At 41.4% G+C, this 26,739-nt stretch overlaps 2 protein-coding genes across 2 annotated transcripts in view; one reads left to right on the plus strand and one right to left on the minus strand.

Moving 5' to 3' along the window:
• The window catches only part of LOC115775869 (transcription factor 7-like 1-B), a 7,595-nt gene extending 5,534 nt beyond the window's left edge, over positions 1 to 2,061 (minus strand). The window contains exon 1 of the mRNA XM_030723386.1: positions 1,973 to 2,061. Within this exon, the coding sequence (XP_030579246.1) occupies positions 1,973 to 2,061 (89 nt within the window). The remainder of the gene's footprint in view (positions 1 to 1,972) is intronic.
• A 2,001-nt stretch (positions 2,062 to 4,062) lies between these two features.
• On the plus strand, positions 4,063 to 26,739 carry LOC115776044 (actin filament-associated protein 1). Its single transcript, XM_030723642.1, has 16 exons — positions 4,063 to 4,201; positions 11,128 to 11,262; positions 11,355 to 11,432; positions 11,715 to 11,776; positions 15,646 to 15,763; positions 15,849 to 16,078; positions 16,262 to 16,441; positions 17,694 to 17,780; positions 18,201 to 18,270; positions 19,621 to 19,841; positions 19,918 to 20,027; positions 20,586 to 20,697; positions 22,579 to 22,651; positions 23,341 to 23,507; positions 25,458 to 25,568; positions 26,377 to 26,739. The coding sequence occupies exons 1-16, from the start codon at positions 4,186 to 4,188 to the stop codon at positions 26,401 to 26,403; spliced, it is 1,797 nt and encodes a 598-aa protein (XP_030579502.1). The 5' UTR covers positions 4,063 to 4,185; the 3' UTR covers positions 26,404 to 26,739.

Genomic DNA, 26,739 nt, shown 5'->3' on the forward strand with positions numbered 1-26,739 from the left:
GGGCTAATGCTGATGTTTATTAGAAATAGTGAGCCAAGAATCACCTCAAGTTGTCTGATGTTGGTTTCTCTCTCCTTTATGAGTTCCAGGTCCTCCTCTGTGACGGCCGCTTCCTCCGTCTGTGTGGTCATCTGACCCCATTCGTCTTGGCTTTAAACAACAGGACAGCATTTAACGAATCAGCTGGAATAATGTGTGTGAACATTTTATTACATTTAAATAAACTTGGCACAAAAAGTGAGGAAAGTTGTATTTGATCAGTTATTTCTTTGCTGTAACAGCATCTTGGCAATAAATCCTTAACTGTTGGAAAGCTTGTTTATTTCCCCTTAAATGGAGCCACATTTGTAAGGAAAATGAACAGCAGAGTTGATTATGTGGTTTCTGTCTATGGAAAACTTCACTGCCAAAGCCAAACAGCTTATTCTGCTACTGACTTTTGTTTGGTTTCATTTATTGGATTGAAGGATTGAAATCTTCAAGAAATAAGACATATTGGCAATTTAACAATTCATTCATTTAACAATTACGGGGTTCAGCCACAACAGCCTGGCACCTCCTCCTCATGCTGATTACCAGTTTGGTCACACACTGCTGTGGGATGTCATCCCATTCTTCAACCAGCATTTGTGTTGGTCACTCTGGCACAAACAGCACACCCAACAAAGCTGATCCTACAGAGTTCAGAGGGGGTTAGGCCATTCCATCCTCTTCACTCCCAAATTCCACAAGTATTCTCTGATAAACCCGCTCTGTGGGGTGAGCGCTGTCATCTTGGAGGATAGAGTTCAGGCCCTGACTGTAAAGATTATGACTGTAGGATTGTCACTGGTCGTAGAATCTCATTTTGATATCTCTGTGATAACAAGCCTTGTTTTCCAGCGAGGGAGATGGATGCTGCCTCACACCATCACTCTGCCTCCACCAAAAGTGCAGCAATCAGCACAGGTGCTCTGCATTTTCTCCACACTCTGACACTTGGATCCAACCGCCGTGAACTCAATGCTGAACATAACATTCCTCCACATGCTCACATTGCAGTGCACATGTTGCTGACACCAGAGCAAACGGGCCTGGAAATGTATTTTCTGTACTTTCCGTGCAATAGATGTGCACAATGTATTAATAAACAACTTTAAAAAATCTACTTTGCAAGATCTTCATTTTTAAATGATCTGTGATACTGAGGGTCTTCATGATACAGCCTGCAACAAAGAGGAAACCATGAAAGAACAAGAGTCACTTACTTATCAAGTGACATCAGCTTTTCATCCCGGGAACTGTCTTCAGCCTTCAAGAGAAGGAAAAGTAGTTTTTTCTTATTTTGTGGGACTTTTAGAAGGTTATTGGTTCAAGCCCTGACTCCTCCAGTCAACGTCCCTGGGCAAGATACTCCAAATTACTTCTTCAGACTGAGAGTATGGGTGTGATAGAAAGAGCTTAAAGGTACAGAATGAATGCATATGAACTGGTGAATGAAGTTTGTAGTAAAAAGCTCTAAATACTCAGAGCAGAAAAGTCCCATATACGTACAAAAAACCACTTTAATCCAACTTCAGGCTAACTCCACACATACATGGGTATTTTGGTAAATGTAGCTTTGCATTTTGGCCTTTCAGAAACACATAAATGCTGTTCAGGATAACTGAAAACAGCTTTTCAAAAGCTCCTGCCAGTGAGAAGATTTATGAAAAATTGGGTTCTGTGTTTACATGCAGACAAAGAAAACTGACATTTTGTCTCTCAGTGCGAAAGGTGTGTGTTTTTATCTCCTTTTTTGTATCAGAGTGTGCGTTGGGACATTGAGTTGTGCGTTTGTTGACTTTAGATTGGCCAACATTTCTGCACTGTAAGGGTTATAGAGCCACCTGTTGCTTTGGCATGCTCTTGACAAACCTTGAGATTGTTTTTGCGTTTTCAAAAAGAATGACAAAAAGAAAAAACAAACAAACAGGCAAATTATTGCACATACAACCGATCTTGCAGTTCACTGGTGTCCTGTCTGGGTCCCAGCTGGTTCACCATGGTCTCGATCTGAGCAGCTGTCATGAACACAGCCATAACTCTATTTGCAGGTGAGTTTTGGATTAACTCATCTTCACATACAAATGCCATAATAAAGAAACGGCACATATACAGGCCATCATTGAATGTGTACATATGATCTACAGCCAGGTTGTTTAATAAATCTATTTTTAGTTATTATAGATACATTCTCAACCAGTGATGTCACATCTTTACAGAACTGTGATGTTATATTTGTTGTGATATCTGCAGCCTTCTGAGCCAGATTTCCGTTTAAAAAGACATTTTTAATGTCAATGACAGTTTTTACCTTGATTAAAATATATAAAAGTCACTTTGCCAAAAACTGATTGTAGCTTCTACCTTGTGACAGAAATGCTGTTTCTCGCTCAAAATGACCTGATATCATTCATAAGAGATATTTTTGACACATGCTTCACAGATTATAGGTCAACAAGTCATCTACAACAATTTAAACACAGACGATCACTTTTTGGCACAACACCAGCAGCTGTTGAATATAACTAATAAAGTAACTTGTAATCTAACTTAGTTACATCTAAAATTAAGTAATCTGTAAAGTAACTAAGTTACTTTTTAAACGAGTAATCAGTAATCAGATTACTTTTTCAGTTGCTAAGAAAACAAGTTGTAAGAAGAGCAAGGAAGTGGTGTTACGATCTGCCAGCAAATTGTACAGTAAAACACAATTACAGCGCCTCCAAAGGTTTAATGACACCAAATTCCTTGTGCAACCTCAGGGAGAGGTTTGAAAAACTACTGTGAAGTTTGGTCTTGATAGGCCAACTCTTTGCTCAAATATAAGCTCACTTCCTTTTTGGTGCCTTACCATCATATTTGATTGACTGCTGCGGGTAAATCCTTCTGCAAACCAAAATGAAACGTCATAACTTCTGGATAAAATTTGCAACCTGTGAAAAAATGTGTTTGACCCCCTATACTGGATTTTGTACAGTCAATTCAGTCTACATCAAAACATTTCCAAAGAATTGACTGGTCAATAGGCGATGTTTTCATACCCACCTCTCTTTAATCTACAATCTAGAGGTTAGAAGCATACCTTCATAACACAGTGAACCCAGGGTTAAGCCTGTAGTTACCCAGATAAGGTAAAATCCTGCTTTTTAATACAGGCCCTCGGGCTTTGAAGGAAGAGACGTTAGTTGCTGGTGACCGAAAAGTAAACAAATAACTCAACCAGGGTGGCTGGAGCACCTAGCAGCTCTTCCTGCCATACAAAGTGTAACTCATGGTGGATGGATGTTACTGATGCAGTTACACGGTGGAAAAGCAGTTGTTTAAGGACCTGGTTAAAAGGTCAGACCAAGAAAGGTCGTCCCAGCTAGAAAATATTTTTCAATTTTATTTTGTGCCAAGCTCTGTGCACACCTGAATATGTGACAGGTAGATCTTAAGAAAAATTCCACAGAAACAATTAAATCTAACTCCTGCACATATTTGCTGGTGTTTTCTTAAGTTGCAGTGCAATTGGCCTCTCAGGGCCACCGTAGAAAAGTGTTCAAATCCAGGTTCAGTTTTTTCCAGTTCAGTGTTTTTTGTGCCTGTTGTCAATTTTCAAATAAAAACTTTGATGGAAATAGAGAAAAATAAAATAAACATTCAAAAATCTTTCAGAAGAACAGCATTTCTAACAAACAAACAAACAAACAAACATAAACCAGGCCTGAGTAATTTAGTAATCCAGCTGCTCTCCACAGATTTTCTGTGGAAAATTAAGTATACTGCTTTGGTTGCTGAGCCCTAAAAAGAGACTATTGTCAGGCATCTTTCTTCTTCTATAATTTCTAAATGTGTTTGTGGACTGGATGATAATAATACCACTGTTCATTTTCAACCATTTTATGCGGTGTGCATGTATTGGACTGTTAAAGTGAAGTTTTTTTTTCCTGTACCTCACTTTAAGGTTTCTGCATAATGAGTGTGCTGGCCCGTCCTCCCTCTCCTCCCTCGTGGTGAGGTCACACAGAGCCGCCTGGCAGACCTCAGACTGCTTCTCAGAGCAGACACAGCGAGTTCAGTGAGGAGGACACGGGAGGAAATCTGTGTGCTGTTTGATGTTCGCTGGAGTCTTCAGCAAAGATATGAGCGTGAGGATCAGCAGACACTGAGACAACTGCCATGGACAAACAGAAAGGTACTGTGATCCATGACTCATTCCTCCACAGCACAGACCAGGACTCATCTGAAGACTCAGCTTAAAACCTCCTCCTGAAATACTTTTTACATGATTAAAATTTAGAAAATGTTTCACATGCATGAAATCATACAAAACGTGATGTTTGAATTTCACCAAATATAAAGACTGTTTCCGATATCAGACGTAAGAGTTGATGTATTTCATTTAATTTAATTTAATCCTGAGAATGCTTCCTTTAATATATTTAATGTACAATATAATTTAATGTATTTCATATTAACACATTATTTCATTTTTCACACCATGAAGAAAAAAATTGCAATTAATTATAATCAAGCACTAACCGGCAGCTACCGCTGAACCTCCAAAGCTGCAGTTTGTCTGCTGTCCAGCAGAGGCGCCACAGTGAGTCATAGACTCCCATCTTAAAACTTTACAGCAGAAATAAACATGTTTACCACCTGATACAGAAACTGCTTTGTACGTTTGAGGATGTTTTTAGAACTCATCTGTTTAAATAAAGTTTGCATTATTAAGGGCGTGGCCTCTCTGACTGACAGGTGACACAATCAGCTGTAGCTGCTAGCTGTCTGCTAGGCTTCACCTCAGCTAACTGGAGTCCTTGAACTGGACCTCTGGATTGTGTTTGTGCTGTTGAAGCCTTTTGGGGCATTTTTAATGCAATTATCTGACCAATAATATGGCTGCTGTGCACTTCATTGGATTACAGACCAAGTCCAAGAAGGCAGAGCTCCAGTTTGCTGAGTGAAATTTGAGGATTTTATTTGGCTGTTACTGATTAATAATTAGCAGGTATCCGTGCATTTGGATGCAGCTTGATAACCACACTAGCTAGCATTGTCTCATAACTTAGCACTCAACATTTTTGTCCAAAAGTGGTCTCCTCTGGCTCCACAAAAAGTCTACTGTACTAACATATATGTTGTTGGTTTGGCTGATGCCTCACATGGTCACTAAAGGTCATCTATGGGTTGTAATAAGTGGCACTATATTTGACCTGTCAGGATGTTTTTTCATATATTTTGCAAGAAAGGATCATTTTGAAAAAGCAAACCAACCTCAGGTTTGTTTCATATTCTGTGTAAAACATTTAGGCGGTGGAAATAAACCATATTTGAAATGACAGGCTGATCAGACACTCAGTGTCTGATGTGAGACCTTAAACTCGCTAAATTAATATTCAATATTAAAATATTCACATCGCTAAACAGAACCCCCACATGTAACATTTTCATTTCTCTACCTTAGCATCTGAGAAGCACAGTGCCTTCCTTTTTGTGCATTTGTGTATTTGTGTCCAAAGCAGCTTGAAGTCAAAGAAAGTGGTGACAGAAAGAAAAGGGCCACGCTGCTCCTATAATTGGCTCAAGTTGAAAAGTTTAGAAAAGGCTGAAAGTGATTTAAGCTACTTTACCATGAAAACCAAAGCCTTAAATTAACTGAAAGATGGGATTTCTCCTCACCGCCTGAGCCGTGTGTGTGTGTGTGAGTACTTGTACAGCTATTTTTGTGGGGACCTGCATTTTTATTGACTTTGTGAGGACACTTCTGCATTGTGGGGACATTTTGGCTGGACAGACTCTTAAAGGGGCATTTGTGGGTTTGGATTTGGTTTCAGTGCTCAGGTTAAAATCAGGTTTAGGGCAGAGGCCTGTGCAGGGCCTCGGAGGGTCCTCACAAACACAGAAGTACAAACGTGTGTGCTGCAGGGTGTGGAGCAGCTTTCTTTCATCTTCTGGCTGGTAAATTTGAGAGAGCAGAAACATTTACATTACTAAACTGCTGTTTCCTCAACTGACTCTGCTTCAGGCATCCAATCAGCTGAACGTGCTGACCATCTCACCACAGTCACTAAGCAGTACCTGTACCTACTTTGCATTTTTCTCAGTGTGAGTAACACTGAGTCACTTTGATTAACTTTGATTTGACTTTGATTAAACTGAGATGATTTCATTGATCACTTCAACTTTAAACTATTCTAATTGTCTTGATGTGTGGAAGAAGTACCCAGGTAATTTCCTGAGGTAACAGTACCACATTTAACAAGTAAAAAATACTCAGAAACCTGAAGAGAACAAGTATTATCAGCAAAATGTCTTATACAACAAGTTTAAGCACACACGTTCAATTTCATGTAACTTAAGTACTAGTTTTGCAATAAACTCCATCAAAATTTCAGCAGCATGGTCCTGTTGGGGCTGTTTTATCTACATTATATACAGTAGCTAGTGGTTTTCAAAATAGGGTCGGGCCCCTCCAAGAGGTCACCAGATAAGGTTCAGGGTTCATGGGATGATTAATGGCAGACAAGTAAAATCTGTTTCCTGTTTTCAGATCTGTTTTTAAGCTTTTCACATAAATTTGCAGTGCCTCTTGTACCTCAGATCTACTCGGATCTTTGAGAAGGCGCTGGTAAAGATCCGAATATTCCTTTAAGTGAGTGATTAGCAGATGTGGTCAGGAAATAGCCTGACTTAATGGGAGAAAAATGTTAAAATTGTTGGTCTGGACACTTTAAAGACACAAACACACAAACTCTAAACAGTCTATTAGCTCAGTCTCCTGAGAGCAGCCGGAGGAGGAGGAGGAAGTGATGATGATGAGGTCGAGGTGGAGGATGGAGGAGGACAGATAGGTATTTCCGATTGTTGTGTGGCTAACATACATCAGTGTGATAAAGACTCTACAGCAGCAGAAGGATGGATTAGAACACACTCTCCTTACAGAATATGATCATGAGCTACAGAAAAAAGCATCTTCTACAGGCAGCTACATATTTTATATAAAATTACCATGTCACCTCACCCAGTGGTTTCTGGGTATTTTCTTAATGCTTTGGTTGCTTCCATGTTGCACAAACACGGTCCAGAGGACCAGTTTGGGGACTCTGATTAGCTGGGGTGAAGTTTAGCAGACAGCTAGCAGCTTTGACACAGAGACCAAAGCAATTTCTGTATCAGGCTGTAAACACGTTTATTTCTGCTGTAAAGTTTTAACATTGGTGTCTATGGGGACTGAGTCACTGCTGGTGCCCCTGCTGGACTGCAGAGGGACTGCAAGTTTTGCATGTTCAGCCTCTGTGGGTCTCCTCCACAGTCCAAAGTCTGTGGACTGGTCGTAGATGTGAAGTAGATAAAATAAGGCGCTGTGTGTAGCGCTTAGTGCAGCTTGTAGTCTAAAGTGCTTTGAGTAGTCAGTTAGACCAGAAATATAGATTGTGAAACAAAACCACAGCTAGTGCAGCAGAGGTTTGTTTTTACTGTGTGACAGTGGACCAAAATAAAGAGAAACAGGAGCTGAACAGGAGCTTATTCTTATAAATCCACTGTGGGTAAATAGGTTTATGTAAATCTTGATGATCTTAAAATGCCCAATAACAGTCACTTATTTGTATCTCGAACACAAACAGGAAGCAGAAATAGACTATTGGCAAAGGAAGGCACTATTGGTTAAAACTGTTCCATGGTTAAATCTAATTGCTGCATAATGCTGTTAGGATATCATTGTTATGATGGACAGCATTGTTTTTGTGTTTTACATCAGTCGTACTGTAGTGTGGTCACTTTCAGCTGGAACTGTGATTCTTAGTTCAAACTGGTTGCCTGCAGTGACAGATGGATGTGCCACTGTGGTCGATCAAGTTATTTATTTTTGACACAATGATGGCTTTGGTTAAATTATGGTTTAAGGCAAAATTCCCAGGAAATGAATGCGAGTTAATGTAGTAATGATGCAAACAGGCCTGAACGTGTGGACTGCAGCATCAAAGCCTGAGACAGGAAGTAAAGCTGATGGTCAGATAAGCAGCGTTCAGCAACACGAACTCTTTATTCTTCTGTCCGTCCAGCAGTGGCCATCTGTATCTTCTCTCTCTTGTTGTTGTTGCTCTTCTAGTTTTGTGGGTGTTTGAAGAATTTGCAGCTCGCTGCTTAAACCAGCAGCAGTTTGATAAGTAGCATTTAAAATCAGCATCAGAGGGGTTAATCAGAAACATTTAGCCTTCATCTCCCACTCAGCTCACAGCATGAACGGACTCAGCTGCCCTCTATGAATGAGCTGCGGGACAATCAGCTGCTGTTTGGAGGCTTTTCTCTGCATGTTTTTACATGTTTGCCTCCCGCAGATGATAATTCAGCTTGTTCTGAGATTAGTACAGTTTACTTCTGCTTAGGGTGGTTCTTTCCAAGGTTTAATTGATCAGTGAGGGTGTTCTAGGTGTCCTTAAGGTGATTCTAGTCACGACTTTTGTGGATGGTGGTGGGCTCTTATGGTCCTTTGTATGGTTTTGTTGCCAATGAGGAAGTTCCAGTGATCCTGTAGAAGGTAATCCTGGTCTCTGAGGATGTTTTAGAAATTCTTATGGTGGTTGTGTAGCTTACTGTATGGAGATAGCAGGGAGGTTATAGAGGTCTATTAGATTATTAGGTTGTCTGTGAGGGGGCACTTGAATACCTTTAGGGGCCCCTTTAGGAGGTTAAAGAGGGTCTAATTTTCCTTTAGAAGGTTATATTGGTCACTTAGGATGTTCTAGGCATCCTTATGGTGGTTCTAGTCATGACTTGTGTAATTTATATGGATAGTAGGGAGGCTGTAGGGGTTGTCTGTGAGGGGAGCATTGTGGTCCATCAGGAGGTTTTGGTGGTCACTGAAGAGGTTCTAGGAGTCCTTAAGGTGGTAGAGATACAGTAAATCTGTTTTCACATTTTTTAAAGTTTTTTTTCAACCAAATTAACGATTTAATCATTTCTTTTTCTCAGAACATTAGGCAACCTTGTTAACCTAATAATGACCCTGATATACTGCTGTCATCTTCAGCTGATGCTTGTGGGGTTTTTTCTTGTAATTTCAGTGAGTTTCTTAACATGCAGACAGGAGCTGATGGGGGGTGTCCAGTTTGCTAAGAGCAGGTTGATGAAACATGAAAACTGTCATGAAGTCCGTCTGTGTTCATGTTATGAATGAAGCTGTTGTCTCTCTGTGTGAATGAATACTCACTCTGTTTCACGTCAGAAGATAAGCGCTGAAATCATTCAAAGGCAGCAAAACAAGATGCTGATTATTCACTCTCAGACAAAAACATATATAAACACACATCAGCCCATTCACACACATCATATTTCCTTCACAGCTGATTATAATAAAATATGCTGCATTCTCAGACTAGATAGGAAGCAAACTTTCTTTTACATCTACAAGGTTAAACAGTTCTATACACTACATCAGCTTGACCGCACCTGCTCAGGTAAATGTTTCCCGACACAAATATGCAGATGTTTCTGGCCTTCACGTGTTAATTGATGACAGGATAAAAACTGATAAGCTACTGGGTGCTGCTAATGTTTAACACAGAATAAAGACAGTTCCTTCACCTGAACGCCCCGCTGTCCACAGAAAACACGAGACTTGTTCTTTTTTCTTATTACATGCTCAGAAAATATGACTCCTTATTAAACTTAATGTAATGAAACAAAAACAAAAATGGACCTTATCTGTCTCATGTATGCGCCCACATGCATGTGCTTGGACTATGGGAGGAAACCTGGAGAAAACCCACCTGCCACAGTGAGAATGTGAGAACACTCTCTCTTAAAATCAGGAAGAAATAATGCAAATATGCACTTTTTAGTGCCTGGGAAACTATATATTCCTATTTAGTCCTCAAACTGTTATTTATGTTGAGGTCCACTAATTACATCTAGAGTTCATTCATGTCAACTGCAGGGACAGACACTGCCCTTTACTGCACTCACTCCTATTCCTGCAAATCTAAAACTGGGGAGCATCAATTCAGTCCAAACATACCAAAGAAAAGACAGTCCATGAGAAAACACCATCCTAACTCCAACCAAGCAGCTTATGAGGTGGTTGAACCCACACTGGCTGACGTGCAGGAGAATATTCATATCTGTGCTCTTTCTGCAAGAAACAAGAAATGCAAGTTAGGATCTAGTTAAAGACATGGTGAAGGACTCAACTCACTCCACACGGAGATGATAAAGATGAAGGAAAATGAAAATCCAAAATATGAAGATGATGAAGAAATAAATCCTGATTTTGCAGCCTCCATTTTAGATAACAGACAAGTTTTTGGAGCCACAAGTGTCTATAGGGTGATAGGGTGGAGTGAAGTAAGAGGCTCCAACAGCACAAACACAGTCCGGAGGTGAAGCTTAGCAGACAGCTAGCAGCTACATCCACCTGTCAGTTAAAGAGGTCACGCCCCTAATAATGCAAACTTTAAACAGGTGAGTTATAGAAACATCCTTCCCATACGGCTTATGAATGGGGAAATTAGCTACAGAGATCAAAGCTTTGTGTATCAGGCTATAAACATGTTCATGTATGCTGTAAAGTTTTAGCATATGCGTCTATGGGCGCTGACTCATTGTGGCACCTCTGCTGGACTGCAGAGGAACTGCAGCTTTGAGTCTTTCATTCTGGAAGTTGCAGTTTGATTATAGTATGATCCAAAAAATATTAATATGGTCCTGTAAGCATGCCATGGTGCAAGGTGATCTGAAATGCTGCAAACCTGCCAAATTTGCACACTTTGAACACAATTTCCTCTTTGAGTAGAAATCAAAGCTGAAAGGCCTTGAAGAGGAAGACAGGCGGACAGTGTGTCTGTTGGAGTGTAAACAGCAGCATCAGATACTGAGAGTATGCTAACAAGCATGACTCATCGCTCCGCTTCTCAGTCAGCAGTCAGTTAAACTGTGATTCAGTGTGAGGCCGAGATAAAGTCTGTAAACGGTTTGCTGGTAATTTTATCAAGTATTTTGCTGGATTTTCCTCCCAGTTAATGAGCTCAAGGAGACGTCCAGACTTTCACCTGTCTGTCTGTCTGCCTGCCTGCCTGTCTGTCTGTCTGTCTGTCTGCCTGCCTGCCTGCCTGTCTTTAGTGCTGGCCAAGCTGATCTGGGACCTGCAGTCCTTCCTGTCTGTTCTGGACTCGGAAAACCTGAGTTACATCGCTCAGGCTCAGAAGAAATCCATCTCAGAGCTGCTGTCCAAGCTGAAGACTCATGACACTCCAGGTAGAAACACTGCAGTACTGAAAATACTGCTAATACTCAGAGTACGACCAAACCTACAGAGATGTGAAGTGTGTTTTCTGCTGCATTTTCAGTGGAAGATGCTGAGTACATGATCATGAGCTGTCCGTCATCGTCTCCTACCACCGAGCTGACAGATACACCTGTGACAGGTACTGGCGAATTCTGCCTTCAAACACTTCAGATTCATCATAATTATGATTTGCTTACTTGTGAACAGAGTCCAGGTCAACCTACGAACTGTAATTATGAGGATTTTATGAAAGCTCTGATAAATCACAACAGGAAAATCTAAATCCATTTAGAGATGTAGCCAATGTTTTTGCTGTATGCAGTCAATAAAAACAATAAAACCAATAAAATATTTATTATATTATTTTATATAAAGCTGTCATTGTCATGTAGAGGACACTTGTTGTTGTTTGTTTGTCCAGAAGGTGTCCGGTCCTCCGAGCTGGTCTTAAATCAGGACCTGTGTGCCTGGCTGAGGAATGGGGTGAGTCAGCGGCCATACTGGTCATACTGGTTTCCACCACTGAGCTGAAGACATGCAGCTTAACTGAAGGCGACACACGAAAAAAGCTGCCGAACTAAATTAAATTACATTTAACAAAAAAGAAAACTGTGTGTAAACAAGTAAATAATAAAATATAAAAGAAAAAATGTTTTAAACCATTAAATTAAATGCTTAATGCATAATTGACAATAAAAATGTGAGTTAAAAATTGTATAAAAATAAATATCAAAATAATATTAAAATATTAAAAATATCAAAATGAAATATTAAAGTAATATAAACAATTTAAATATTAAAATACATATAAAACAATAAGAAAACAAAGATAGAATATCAACACAAACAACATTAATAAAAATAAATTGTGGAAAAATGAGACTAAAATGTAAAATCATTTACATATATACCCAAATAAAAAATAAAACTGGCAAAATGGGGTCAAAGCCAAATTACATGAGATGAAAAAAAAGTAACAAACATTAATGTATTTTCTTTCTTTATTCTGTCTGTGAAGGGTGACCAAGTCATCACCTGAACAGGTAGAGTGTGAGATTTGTGTATATTATTTATGTCTGAGGAAGATCTTCATAATGTGTAGCAGTTATGAATGAAATATTTTGCAGTCCCTGAAGTTATTTTTCACTGCACATGTTTTAATGAATATTGTGATCAGGTCATCAGTGCTGCTCACAGGCCTCATGTTGAGGAAGAGGAGCAGACGCCGGACTGATGGGTGGAAAATGGATGTCCTAGAATAACAATACAGATGCCCATGTAACAGAAAAATGTAAACACTGATTTCTAGGAGCATCTTTTACTAGAAAGGAAAAAATTCTGTCCCTTAACTGCTTCACTTCCTGACCTCAGGATTTTTCTTCTGAGGTCAAAGAAAAGTGGAGCAGAAAGTAGATTCAGCAGAGACAGAGAGGAGGAGGAGGAGGAGGAGGAGGAGGAGGAGGAGGAGAAGGAGGAGAAGGCTGCTCTGTGATGTGGGTCAGTAATGACAGACCGAGTCCTCCTGAGGTTTGGGAGGAGACGGCAGCGTTACTCAGCGTGTGTGTGTGTGTGTGTGTGTGTGTGTGTGTTTTCCATCCATCCATCACGTAGACCAGATGCTAATCAGCCGCCATCGGTGACCACTTCCTCCCTCTGTACAGCTCTCAGCCAATAACACAACAGATAGAGGAGAGATGGCCTCATATGTAAACACTGAACTTCCTGTCACTCCCTGACAGACACACACACACACACACACCCACACACACACACACACACACACACACACACACACACACACACACACACACACACACATTCAAGCTGAAAAACATGATTAAATCCACCTCAGATTCACCAATATTAAAATGATACTGTAAGCGTGTGCATGCTACGGAAGATCATCTTAACAAAAAAGAAGGAAAACTAAAATGTTTGTTGTTTTGCTCTTTCTTTTCTTTTTCCCTCTTTCACTTCATAAGATCTGAATAAATTACAGGAAAAAAAACCATACAGTCCAAACTCCTCATACAACCAACCGAGCAGATAAACAACCAAATAACTTAGAGCTGAAATGGTCACAAAGCTCTCTGAAGTGAGCACAAGTGACTTTATACTCAGCATAGCTCCGTAACCCTTTAATCTTGCTTCATGGCGCACCACTCAGACAACCAACTCTCCACAAAAGGCCCCCCAATACAAATGAACAACAAACCAACCCAAATAGACATCAAACCAATTAAAAACAAACAAACAAACAAACCCTCCAGGTCTCACTGTGATTGGGAGGAAAGGCCAGCCTGATCTAAACCCATGTAATGTTCTGTTATTATATAACACAAGAATATCCATAAGTACACATGGCACCAGGACACCCTAGATTATAGATTGATGATTGATATCGTAATTGGATCATCAGATCTGCGGCCGTGTGTTCTGGACACTCAGGTGAAGCGGCTGAGTGGTGGAAGGCTTCCGCCTTGGTGGCCTCAGAATCTCGGCAGGTATAAGAATTAGCACCTCTAAGTCCGAGGCCATGGTCATCGGCCAGAAAAGGGGGGAATACCTGGATCAGGGACGAGTTTCTGCCCATAGTGGAGGAGTTTAAGTATCTCTGGGCCTTGTTCACGAGTGACGGGAGATTGATAGACAGATTGGGGTTGCGTCAGCAGTGATGCGGATGCTGCACCGGTCCTTTGTGGTAAAGAGAGAGCTAAGCATTAAAGCTAAGCTGTCGATTTACCTGTCAATCTGCATCCCTACCCTCACCTATGGTCACAAGTTTTGGGTAGTGACTGAAAGATTAAGGACACAAGAGGCAGAAGTGTGCTTCCTCCGAAGGGTGGCTGGCCTCTCCCTTAGAGATAGGGTGAAAAGTGCAGTCATTTGAGAGGAGAGCCGCTACTCCTCCACATCAAATAGAGCCAGTTAAAGTGGTTCGGGCATCTGACTAGGATGCCTCCTGACCACCTCTTGAGTGAGGTGTTTTGGGCATGTCCTACTGGGAGGAGGCTCTGGGGCAGACCCAGGACACGCTGCTGAGATTATGGCCTCGTTTACACGACACCGTTTCAAAATGACAATGGAGTGAAAACGATGTGTTTCGGAAACGGGGTCCAGAGTGGAGCATTTCAGAAACGCACTGGCTTGCATTGTCAAGCAAACGGTTGAACACAGGGAGATTTGAAAACGGGTGACTCGCACATGTGCAATATGGTTGCGACGGCCACAGTTTTCCGCACATGCACAAATTGTTAAACAGTACCGGCGAATTCACGAGTGCTTCTTGTGCTTTTCTTGTGTTTTTACAGTTTTGTATTTCAGCGTTGTGTGCAGCAGCGATCCAACCTCATCATCAGTCCAGACAAAACCTCTCACATTGGCCATTTTGCAAATAATGAACAATTTGCCGCGCTTCCTACTGTATCCCTCCATGCATGCGCGTCTTGCGTAAACAAGCTTTGCAAAGAAAAAAACGCCAACTTGTGGCCTGGGTTGGGAACTACATCGTTTTCATCATTTCATGCATCACCGTGTAAACGCCGATCCTTTCTGAAATGCTACCGTGTAAACGGAAGGCTGAAACGCATCAAAATGTAAACGGGGCCTATATCTTTCGGCTGGCCTGGAAACAGCTCAGTGTTCCCCTGGATAAGCTGAAGGAGGTGGCAGGTCTGGGTTTCTTAGGCTCCTGCCCCGACAACCTGGCCCTGGATAAGCAGAAGAAAATGGATGAATGAAAAAAAGAACCAATCAACCCAAATAAATATCAAAATAACTCATATAAACAACCTACCAACCAATCAACCAGCCAAGAAGCCAGATAACCAACCAATAAACTAAACCACAAAAATGTAACCTAATACATATTTAATATTGGACGGTTTAAACTATTTCTAAGCAGGAATTTTTAAATCCTACCTTTAAATATAAAGACAAATTTGTAAATTTAAAGTCTCGTACCAACGTTGGAAGACGAGAATATAGACACTTTTTTACACTTGGAAACCGTTATGAGATAAGCAGCAGTAAACCAGATCCTACCAAACCCTAATCTGACTCTTAGGATCGATGACCACTGCCTCACTGGAGCTCACTGTCTGATTTGTCCTTTAAATTCTTCTTTTCACATGGCTTCATCAAAATGTCACCATAAAATCAAAGCTCAGAGAGAAAACTGAAACACAGATTTAATGAGTGACCCTTTGGAAAGTCCTGAAGTGAACTGAACAATCTACCTGTAGCTTTATTTGTCTAATTCAGACTTCAAACTAACTTCTTCCAAAGAGCTGTGGATTTCTGAATGAACCCAATCAGATATTATTATTTTTTTTTTTTTTTTTTTTTTTTAGATGCAGGGCCTCAAGGTGCTACCCCACCCTCCAGGAGGTCTAGGAGGTGATGATGATGAAGATACATATGAGGAGGCAGAACCTTACATAGCTGCTGACACCACCATGTCCAACACTGGTACAGTATCTGCAAACACACATGAAGAGAAATCAGGAACATGATGTAAAAACACAAACAGACACGATCCTCTTCCTTTCTCCAGAGAAGGCAGAGTCAGACAGCAGTCACTATGAGTCATACGGTGAGGAAGACAATGATGATGATGAGGGGGAGGAGTTTATGAAGGACAGGGCTCACTACATCCAATGGAGTGCCTCACAGCCCTGCCTAAAGCCCACACCAGAGTCCCGCCTGTGTGGTTACCTGTGGAGGAGGAAGTGGCTCGGACAGTGGAGCAAAGAGCTGTTCATCATCCGGAACGACGTGCTGCTGGTGAGGAACAAAACAAAGCAGAGTCACAAACCTACCCAACTGCAGTCCCTCCAATACCCACTAGATGCTGCTGTATCCAAATTTCACTCTCTAAGACACCTCAGCTGAACTTTTTGTGAGCAAACGTGTGGTTGTTTGACTTTCCTTGTCCTCTGTTTGTAACTTTTTGTTTGTGTGTGTCAGTGTTATAAGTGTGCTCGGGACCTGCTACCTCAGCTGGAGTTGAGCCTGCGCGGCTGTCAGCTCGTCTACAAGTCAAAGAGCAGCAAGAAGATCCAACACCAGCTCAAACTGGTGCTACTGGGCTCCGAGACGCTGGTGCTGGGCTACAGCACCTTCCAGCAGGCCGACGAGTGGAAGAAGGTCATCAGTACTCAACACATACAAATCATGAATTATTTCACATTCTGCATGTGGTGCTTTTACACACCTACCCTTCAGATTTCTACATCTACTGCTCCACATTGCAGAAGCAAATATGGAAAACAACATAAACCAACTTTAACCTCTTCATATATAACTCCTTCCATGCACTCTCAGTTATCTTTAAGAAGGTAAAGAATTCAATGCAGTGTTCACATCCTGCACAAAAACTGCTCTTACTCCTCAATCTGAGGTTTCGGCAGGTAGACTGTCCTCTCCACTACCCTGGCAGAGATCTTCCCAGGAAGGCTACCCCTCCCCCTTTTTTTTAATAAGTGGATTTTTTTTAAAAATAAGTGGATTCACCACTCTAGTTTGCCAATCTAGAGGCACTTTTATGCAATGTAGCAGAGATGTGTCAACCAGGACAGCCCTAAAACATCCAGAGTCTTCAGAAATGACCAATCTTGGGCACCTGGGTGGCTTAGTGGTAGAGCCGGCGACCACATACATATGCCGCATTGCGGTGCAGACAGCGCAGGTTCGTGTCCTGGCCAATTTGTCCGCATGTCTTCCCCTGTATCTTTCCCCCATTTCCTGTTTCTCTCCACTGTTGCAAAAAAAAAAAAAAAGACCAATCTTATCCACCTCTGGGGCCTGGCCACTGAAGTGTTTAACAACCACTTCAGGCACCTCAGACCCAGCAGTGGGTTAGTCATTCCCCTTGCCACAGACCCTGCTTTCACCCTCCAACTCTGTGTCAGTTGAGGTCAGCAGCACTCCAACTCCACTGTGTAAAGTTTAGTCAGAGAACTGCTTCTCCTCCCGACTGCGCCGATGGTTTTCCTAGGCTGACTGAATGCCTTGCTCAGCAGTCAGACAGAATTCCCCCGACATCCAAGTTTTTGTTTCAGCTGCTGCCAAAGCTGGGACTCTGCCTGCCCGTACCTGTCAGCAACCTGCAGACTCCCACAAGGTGTGGAACATTTTGCAGTCAGACTTTGGTGTTTGGTGTGGAAGCTCAGTCAGAGCCTGTTCCCCACCCCAGAGGTGCCCAGAAGCACGTGTCATGTTGCCCATCTTCATATACATGACTTTGAACATCACGTTTGACTCAAGAGCTGCAAGATTCCTTATTCACTTTCTAACTTAACTGGCACATTTCCCTGCTTTCTTTCACTCAGTCTGAAAACAAATGTCTCCAATTATTTACCTACAAATATTTTTTTATTCATTGGAATCTGGTGTGTAGGTGATCGAGGAGGTGAGCGTTGGAGGTGATATGGAGATGCACAGCTTTGCATCTCTGAATAAATCAGACCAGCTGCTGTCCTGCAGGGTAAGACACACATACGGTACTGTACTCATAATGAATCAGATCATTACAAACAAACAAACAAACTTCCTGTTCCAGAGGTGGATGTTCACATTAATCATGTCCAGAGTTACAATAATCTCTGTGAGCCCAAAGATTGGCCTGCACGCTGCTCTATACTCTCAGTTTATCACAGTTTTTTCTACTCTTAGATCTGCATGATGCCACTTGTTTTCTCTGTTACCCATAATGCCTCTAATAATGTCTCCTGTTCAATCCACAAAAGGCTTTCAAAAGCTTGAATAATCATGAACTTGCCCTGTAAACTGAGCAGTAAATAAATGCAGATCTGAGCATAAAATGTTGGCTCTAGAGAAGTCAGATGAAGGAGCATAAATATGCTTGCATACGTATTTCCTGTTAATACTGTTTATCTTCCTTCAGTCCAGTATAGTCCAGACTGACTCTGATGAGGAGAAACCTTCATCTTTCTTCACCCCCAACAAGAACAAAGGTACTGAAAGGAGAGCAGGTTTTTCCTTTGAGAATAAAGTGCAGTAATTGTCTTTATGAAGCTCTTTGATTGTTAAAAATTGGCCCAAACACAATGAAGTGTTTGAGTGGAGTTCTGTTTATAAATGACACATAATTCAGTTTTACATCACTCACACAAATCTTACCAGAATTTCCAGGAAACACTCAAAATAAAGTTCTTGTTTTTGTCACTGTTATAGTTTTTAAAAATCTTTTCATTTTTTTTAAAATGTATGAATAAAAAATGTGCATAAAAATAGGTGGAAACTAACTGTATATAAAAGATGGACATAGCCACCGTGACATCATCTGTCACTTAGTAAGGTCGTTTTGGTCACCATGTTAGCTTTTTGAAATTAGATGTCACAAATGAGGGGTGGATCTGACCATGAAACTGAGGAATGGTTTCTTAGTCATAGTGTTGCAACCTGCCAGTCACTGTGTAGCCCCGCCCTTAGACCCTCCCCTGCTTCTGGTCCTTTCTGACTCTAATGTGTAGTGACTGAGATCATAAACTCATCAGGAAGGTGTTTACTGAACTCAGAGATCAGGTGAGCAATTGGCTCATTTCCTCATAAACTCAAAGGAGTCGCCCCCTGCTGGTCATTACAAAGAAGGCCGGGTTAAGACACTTCAGCATTGGCTTCAGAGCCACAAACTATGTCCATCTTTTATATGCAGTCTAGGCAACACACTCAGCTCAGGAAAACAAACTCTAAATCTCCTTCTGTAGTGGCCCCTGGTGGGGATACTAGCTGTGGGGGCACTGCACAGCACAAGGCCTAAATCTGTAAAAAGTAAGCTGTGTGGACAGCTGCATCTACTGTTCAATTTCATGTTTAACAAGCTGCTAACTAAACATAATTCACAAAAATCTTCTCAGCATCAGTTACTGTCTGTGCAACAAGAAAAATGCAATAACTTCTTACTTTAATGTTTCCTCCCCTGAAAAACTTTGTTATGCCCATAATTTCATGCAGATGAAGAAGCTGAGCAATTTATACGTTTAAGAGACCAAACATCATCTTCCATCTGAGCCATTAGTCACGGTTCCTCTGTGTTTACAGAGAAGTTATTAAACTGAGGTGGAAATTGGGTCAAAATAGCTGCTGCAGAAAGAGCTTTAAACCAGTTTACACTCTGACTGTGACACCATAAGAAAAGTTAAGGCGGAAATATATGAAATAGAATATCTGCAAATGGAAAAATTGAAAATGGATGCCAGGAAGCAACAGGACACAAAGTCCTTAAATTCAGCAGCTTTTAAATGGAGTTCTGTTCACGCGGTCACCTGGAATGACGTGAGAGCTGTGGCGTTTTTCTGCGGCAGGTTTCCTGAATGTGCTGATGAACTGTCAGTGGCAGAGTTTACTGTGTCAGGTGGAGGTCGGAGTCCTCAACATGTTCGGAGAGGAGGAGGAGATGAAGAAGGAACGCTCGCCTCAATACACCATCCAGCTCAGAGGCTGTGAAGTCAAACCCGGGCCTGACACCAGCTACTCCTACAGGATAACACTGAGCATGCTCGATGATCAGGTGGCAGTGCTGGAGGTGAGCTGGTGGATCAGGAAGTGAGAATTCATTCAGTTTAACTTGTTATTCATTAATGTGTCCTTCCTTCCTGCAGGTGAGCACTTCAGAGGAAAAGCAGCAGTGGTTGAAGCTGCTGCAGGACAGCGCTGCATATCACAGTCACCATGACAACAAAACACAGGAGCACACAGGTGTTACCCTCAGGTACGAGAATCTGTCAGCACCAACCCATGAACCTTTTTTTCAACCAGGTAACCTCTTCATGTTATCTTCATGAAAAGCTGAAACTGCACCAGCACCAACTGCTTTCCTAATAATAATAATAATAATGATCCGTATTTATTATAAGAAAAAATACAAAGATCACATGCTGTCAGTACAGTAGTCAAATATACATATGAAGACATATTAATATCTAAAATGAATTTTTATGAATTATTATTTGGAGATTTTTTGGATACTTCCTGCTGTGTGATAGTGGTGAGTGCTGAGCTGTCAGTGGGTCAGCAGCCATTAGACTGTTTTAATCATGTTTATTTGAACATTCTGTTTTTTCTTTGGCATTTTCCAAGTTTCACAGTTTCTTATTGTGTCCTAATTATATGATCAGTGTTCATATTTCCCTGGAGCAGCGTCACATCCTGCTGATGCTCTGATGGCCCCACATATGCGGCTCCTTTCATTTGCCTGGAGACCGCCTGAGTTGAAGGACTTGTGTGGTGACTCAGGTTCCTGGTTGATGTGGTTCTGTTTCCTCCTCAGTGGGCTGCAGACTCGGAGGTTTCCCACCTCCAACACCTACATGGATGATCCCTTCCATCTGAGTGGGCCGTGCCGAGACCAGCCCATCTACTCCAACACCATGGAGCACATGGTACGGACCGAGCTGAAGGACGTTTAGATTGAAAAGAAATAATCACCACCCAGCATCAAAAATAAAGTAATGGGGGCACCAGGGTGGCTCAGTGGATGAGCAGGTGACCAGGTATACCATATACCTGTGGTGTGGGTGGCCCAGATTTGTGTCCAACCTGTGGCCCTTTCCTGCGTGTTTTTCCCCCACTTTCCTTTCTCTCTTTACTGTGCAGTATCTAATAAAGGCCAAAAAATAAAGTAATAATATTTATTATGCACACTGTTTACCTACCAAGCAGTAATATTTATGCTCCACCTGGTTTGAATAAGAGGTCCCATTCTGAGTGCTCAATAAAGATTCAAAGAAGGGGCACAAACTGATGCTTAGTCCTTGTGGTGTGTGGAGGTGGGAGGAAATTTGGGGCTTAATTTAACTGAATCTGCCCAATTTTTCTAGCATTTTTGAAAAACAAGAAATTCTCTGGACTGAAAAAACCATTAAAGCTCAGTTAAAACCTGCTACCAAACCAGTTTTGCACCAGCTCAAAGTATCGCAGTCTAAAGACTAAATCTGTGTTTGTTCAGCATGATTTTCTTCTGTGAGCAGCAGTGTGATGGATCTACGACAGTCTGAATAACCTGCAGCAGTTTCATGTCTGTGACGTAGAGCAGCAGAAACCAGCGTTTCTGATCATTCACTGGAGGAAACTTCACAAAGTGCATTCTGGGTAAACTCTGAAGGCTCATGTCAGCATGTGGGAGCGCTGCTTAGAGCAGGTTATAAAAGGTCTCCTTTTACTCACCTCACATTAGAGACCAGGCTCATCTTCTAGCCCTGATACTTTGGGGGATAAAATCATTTTTTAAAATTCTGTTTATTAGATTTTATAACAAATAACAGAAAACCAGAAAACATCAGGATTCAAAGTGATAACAAATATATGAAAAGACAGTCATCTATAACAAAAACCCCTACCCATCCCCTTGGCACCTATCCCCATCAGATCACCAGGAGAAAGCTGCCACAGTAGCAATATATATCTGACCATTTGAATATGTTCAAAACAAACAAACAAACACAAAAAAGGAAGGAAAACTTTTAGATATGTGAGCTGCCTCATATTAAAATGTTCTTGCAGTTTCTAACTTGAAAATCCAACAAAGTTGATGCCTTACCCGTCTAATCTTTTCCACTTTAATGAAATAAAATACTTCCTGCACTCAAGCCGAATGGGTAGGAGGTTTGGGTGATTTCCAGATCAGTAAATTTAGCCTCCTGACCAGCAGAGTTATGAAGGCTATTAGATTTATTTTCATAGGAGAAAGACTGGGTGGGGAAGGCCAGACACTGAAGAGGGCTACTAAGGCCTAAGGGTCAATGACCTGGCCAGTCACCTTAGACAGAATTTTGAAAATATCCATCCAAAAAGAGTTCAAGGAAGGGCAGCTACAGAACATATGCAAGTAGTTTGCTGTATCTTGCTGGCATCGATTGCATAAGAGGGACTCAGTATCAAACATTTTCGCTTCATGTGCCTTGGTATAATGGAGTCTGTGTAAAATTCGACATTGCATAAAACTATGCCTGGCACAGAGAGAGGATCTGTGAACCCTTATTAGGATAATATCATTTTTTAATGCAGTCATATTTTAACACTCGTGAATGCAGCTCAGGGCTTCTTCAGGATCAAATGCTTTTAGGTCCTGAAGAGGGTTTTTCAACATTCTGGCAATTCAATCACAGAGAACATTTTCATAGTATGAAAGTAAACTTCACCTTCCTTAAATTTATTTAAGTTATTGTATAAACACATCAGCTGATTCTGAGGGGCTGGAGGGTGATTTTTTCAGGTTTTTCATGGAATAATTCATAACATATGACCCACATGTCGTCTTTTAGTTCCAGGGCCGTCAGGATTCGGTGTCGTCCAAAGGCTCTGTGACCTACAGCAACACTGTCCTCAGCAGCCACAGTAAGTCATTACTATAATAAACTACAAAGACTTTACCTCCTATAGGAGGTTTTCTGGGCTTTTATTTTGAAAGAAAAATAGGATTCCTTCGAAGTGTCTTAAAAGGCTGGAATTCAGAAAAGGCCAGCATGAAGTGCACAAACCAACTTCTGATAAATGAAACCAATGAAACCTTAAACCTGCATTCTTTGTAATGCCCAGCAGGGGGCGACTCCTCTTTTGGAAAAACAAACGTGATTGTTTAGGAGTCTGAGAAGACAGCGTGCAGCCTTATTCGCCGACTCGCCGAGTCCGAGTCTGTCATTTGTGCTGTGCCTCCCCAAAAAGGGCTTCTTAACAAAAGTCCTTAACATATACACTGTGTGACTGCTGCACATAAAATTCTTCACAGCAATTTACACACAGATTGTGGGATTGAAATAAAGTTTTAACTGTGATTTTATTAATCATGAAATCTTGTTGTGGTTCAGAATGTTTAGTATATGGCACTATTTAAATATAAACTGACTTTCCCCTAAAAAAAAAAAATCAGTTTTGGCTTTTAAAGCCGCATCAGTTGCTTAAAGAAGTGCCAAAAAGACCTACAGGTGCATAAATATTGAAATTGAAATGGAACTGTCATGGATAAATGTGTATGGAACGTCATGGGTGGAACTGATGGATGAGCGGGTGGATGCTCTGTGTTTCAGACAGGAAGGTGGCTGAAGTGCAGCGAAGCGTTCAGAAGCTCGAGCTGACTGGCGGGAAGGCGGTGCCATTGAGGGCAGGGTCAGAGATGAACTTGGCATCCACCACAAAGCAAAACAAGCGCACCTCTTTTAGACAGTCCCTGGCCATCTACAGTGAGCGTGCTCAGGTTGGAAACACTGAACCAGGACTTCTAGATGTGGGGGTAGGGGTGGGAAGGTGCATAAATGAATTGTGAGAGATCCAATTAAGAGCTTTGCAGCTTAGCTTCAACAATTCAATTCAATTCAATTTTATTTATATAGCGCCAAATCACAACAAACTGTCGCCTCAAGGCGCTTTGTATTGTGGGTAAAGACCCTACAATAATACAGAGAAAACCCAACAGTCAAAACGACCCCCTATGAGCAGCACTTGGCGACAGTGGAAAGGAAAAACTCCCTTTTAACAGGAAGAAACCTCCAGCAGAACCAGGCTCAGGGAGGGGGGGTCATCTGCTGCGACCGGTTGGGCTGAGGGGAGAGAAAGACATGCTGTGGAAGAGAGCCAGAGATTAATATCAATTAATGATTAAATGCAGAGTGGAGTATAAACAAAGTAAATAAGGTGAATGAGAAACAGTGCATTATGTGAACCCCCCAGCAGACTAGGCCTATAGCAGCATAACTAAGAGATGGTTCAGGGTCACCTGATCCAGCCCTAACTATAAGCTTTATCATAAAGGAAAGTTTTAAGCCTCTTCTTAAAAATAGAGAGGGTGTCTGTCTCCCGAATCCAAGCTGGAAGCTGGTTCCACAGAAGAGGCGCCTGAAAGCTGAAGGCTCTGCCTCCCATTCTACTCTTAAGTATCCGAGGAACCACAAGTAAGCCAGCAGTCTGAGAGCGAAGTGCTCTGTTGGGGTGATATGGTACTATGAGGTCTTTGAGATAAGATGGTGCCTGATTATTCAAGAACTTGTATGTGAGGAGAAGGATTTTAAATTCAATTCTAGATTTAACAGGGAGCCAATGAAGAGAAGCCAATATGGGAGAAATCTGCTCTCTCTTTCTAGTCCCTGTCAGTACTCTAGCTGCAGCATTTTGGATCAGCTGAAGGCTTTTCAGGGAGCTTTTAGGACAGCCTGATAATAATGAATTACAGTAATCCAGCCTAGAAGTAATAAATGCATGAATGAGCTTTTCAGCATCACTCTGAGAAAGGATGTTTCTAATTTTAGAAATATTGCGCAAATGCAAAAAAGCGGTCCTACATATTTGTTTAATATGTGCATTGAAGGACATATCCTGGTCAAAAATGACTCCAAGATTTCTCACAGTGTTACTGGAGACCAAAGTAATGCCATCCAGAGTAAGTATCTGGTTAGACACCATGTTTCTAAGATTTGTGGGGCCGAGAACAAGAATTTCAGTTTTATCTGAATTTAGAAGCAGGAAATTAGAGGTCATCCAGGCCTTAATATCTTTAAGACATTCCTGCAGTTTAACTAATTGATGTGTGTCATCTGGCTTCATTGATAGGTAAAGCTGAGTATCATCTGCATAACAATGAAAATTGATGCAGTGCTTTCTAATAATACTGCCTAAGGGAAGCATGTATAATGTAAATAAAATTGGTCCTAGCACAGAACCCTGTGAAGAAGACTCCCCATTTACATGAACAAATTGGAGTCTATGAGATAAATATGATTCAAACCACTGCAGTGCAGTACCTTTAATACCTATAGCAAGCTCTAATCTCTGTAATAAAATGTTATGGTCAACAGTATCAAAAGCTGCACTGAGGTCCAACAGGACAAGAACAGAGATGAGTCCACTGTCAGAGGCTCTAAGAAGATCATTTGTAACCTTCACTAATGCTGTTTCTGTACTGTGATGAATTCTGAAACCTGACTGAAACTCTTCAAATAAACCGTTCCTCTGCAGATGATCAGTTAGCTGTTTTACAACTACTCTTTCAAGAATCTTTGAGAGAAAAGAAAGGTTGGAGATTGGCCTATAATTAGCTAAGACAGCTGTTCAACTGCCAACAATTCAACTTTTAAGTGTAGCTTTTACTCTGAACCTGCTCACTGGTTTCACTGGTTTCTGCTGTAACCTCTGCTGGTCTCTGTTTTTCCAGGCTGGCATCCTGAACCCTCTGCTGCGACGGACGGCTTCGGCTAAAAACTCCCTGAGACGGGCTCCTTCAGCATTGTTCATCGAACATGGAAAAGTTTTCCAGAGGAAGAAGGTGATGTACCGGGCGATGCTGCTGCTTACTGCACCAAAGTTTTCATATTTTAGATATTTAAAAGTGACCTTTTCCTCATTTTCTGTCACACGTTACTGTGTAAAAGCTGTAAAGCTTCAGACAGCTCTGACTGCTAAGTTTACAAGTTTACTTTCATGCTGAGCTGACATGAGCTTGTCACTGATGTCTTTATATGGTGATGTGCTCCAGGAATCAAATTTATAACTTTTTTCAACTGGGTTTTATTTAAATAGCAGTGATTCACAACATTTGCCTTCAGGTGCGTTATATTGCAAGGCAAAAACCCAACAATATTAGAGAGAAAACCCCAACAATCAGATGGTCCTTTATGAGCAGCAGGTGGTGACAGTAGGGAGAAAGAACTGCGTTTTAACAGGAAGACAATAGAGACTAATAAAGACAAAAAGTTAATGACATGTTGCAATGGTGGTGAAGAAACACTCATCATCAATCATCAGTCCATCTGGGACCCACACACCCCCCAAGCAGCCTAGATCTATTGCAGCATAACTAAGGGAGGGTTCAGGGTCACCTGATCCAGTTTTATGCCTAATCTTAAAAATAGAGAGGGTGTCTGTCTCCCAAATCCAAACTGGGAGCTGGTTCCACAGAAGAGGGGCCTGAAAGCTGAAGGCTCTGCCTCCCATTCTACTGTGTTCAGTGCTAATCTTGGTGTTTCAACATGCTAAGCAGACAAACTACACAAGTCGTGCAGAAACTGCAGAACAGCTTTCAGAGGAACCTCCATCACTAATTTCACTGTGTCTCCATTTTTTTTTTTTTCCAGGAATGGGAAACCAAGGTAGCTGCTTGACCCCAGTCGACCGGCTGATCACGTCCCACCAACTACTGTGGACATTTTTACCACCCAGCATGTTTTTGTAGTGTGGAGGTTTCTCTCAGAAGTGCCATGAGGGAACTTTCCAACACAAACACCCATCAGACAAGCGCGTAGAGAAAATCCACATTAATGTCCCACAAGAAGCAGGCAGTGAGTGTCTCTTTGCTGCTTTGGATCTCTGAGCAGAACTCTCTTATATTCTGGAACCATTTCATATCCAAGATGGATCGTTAAAGTTTCAATTTTCAATCAACAACAGTAAATGATGTTTTTAGTAAGTTTACAGACCCGCCACAGTAAGCTGCTCCT

This window comes from Archocentrus centrarchus, unplaced genomic scaffold (genome assembly GCF_007364275.1).
Source record: "Archocentrus centrarchus isolate MPI-CPG fArcCen1 unplaced genomic scaffold, fArcCen1 scaffold_26_ctg1, whole genome shotgun sequence".
Taxonomy (NCBI): domain Eukaryota; kingdom Metazoa; phylum Chordata; class Actinopteri; order Cichliformes; family Cichlidae; genus Archocentrus; species Archocentrus centrarchus.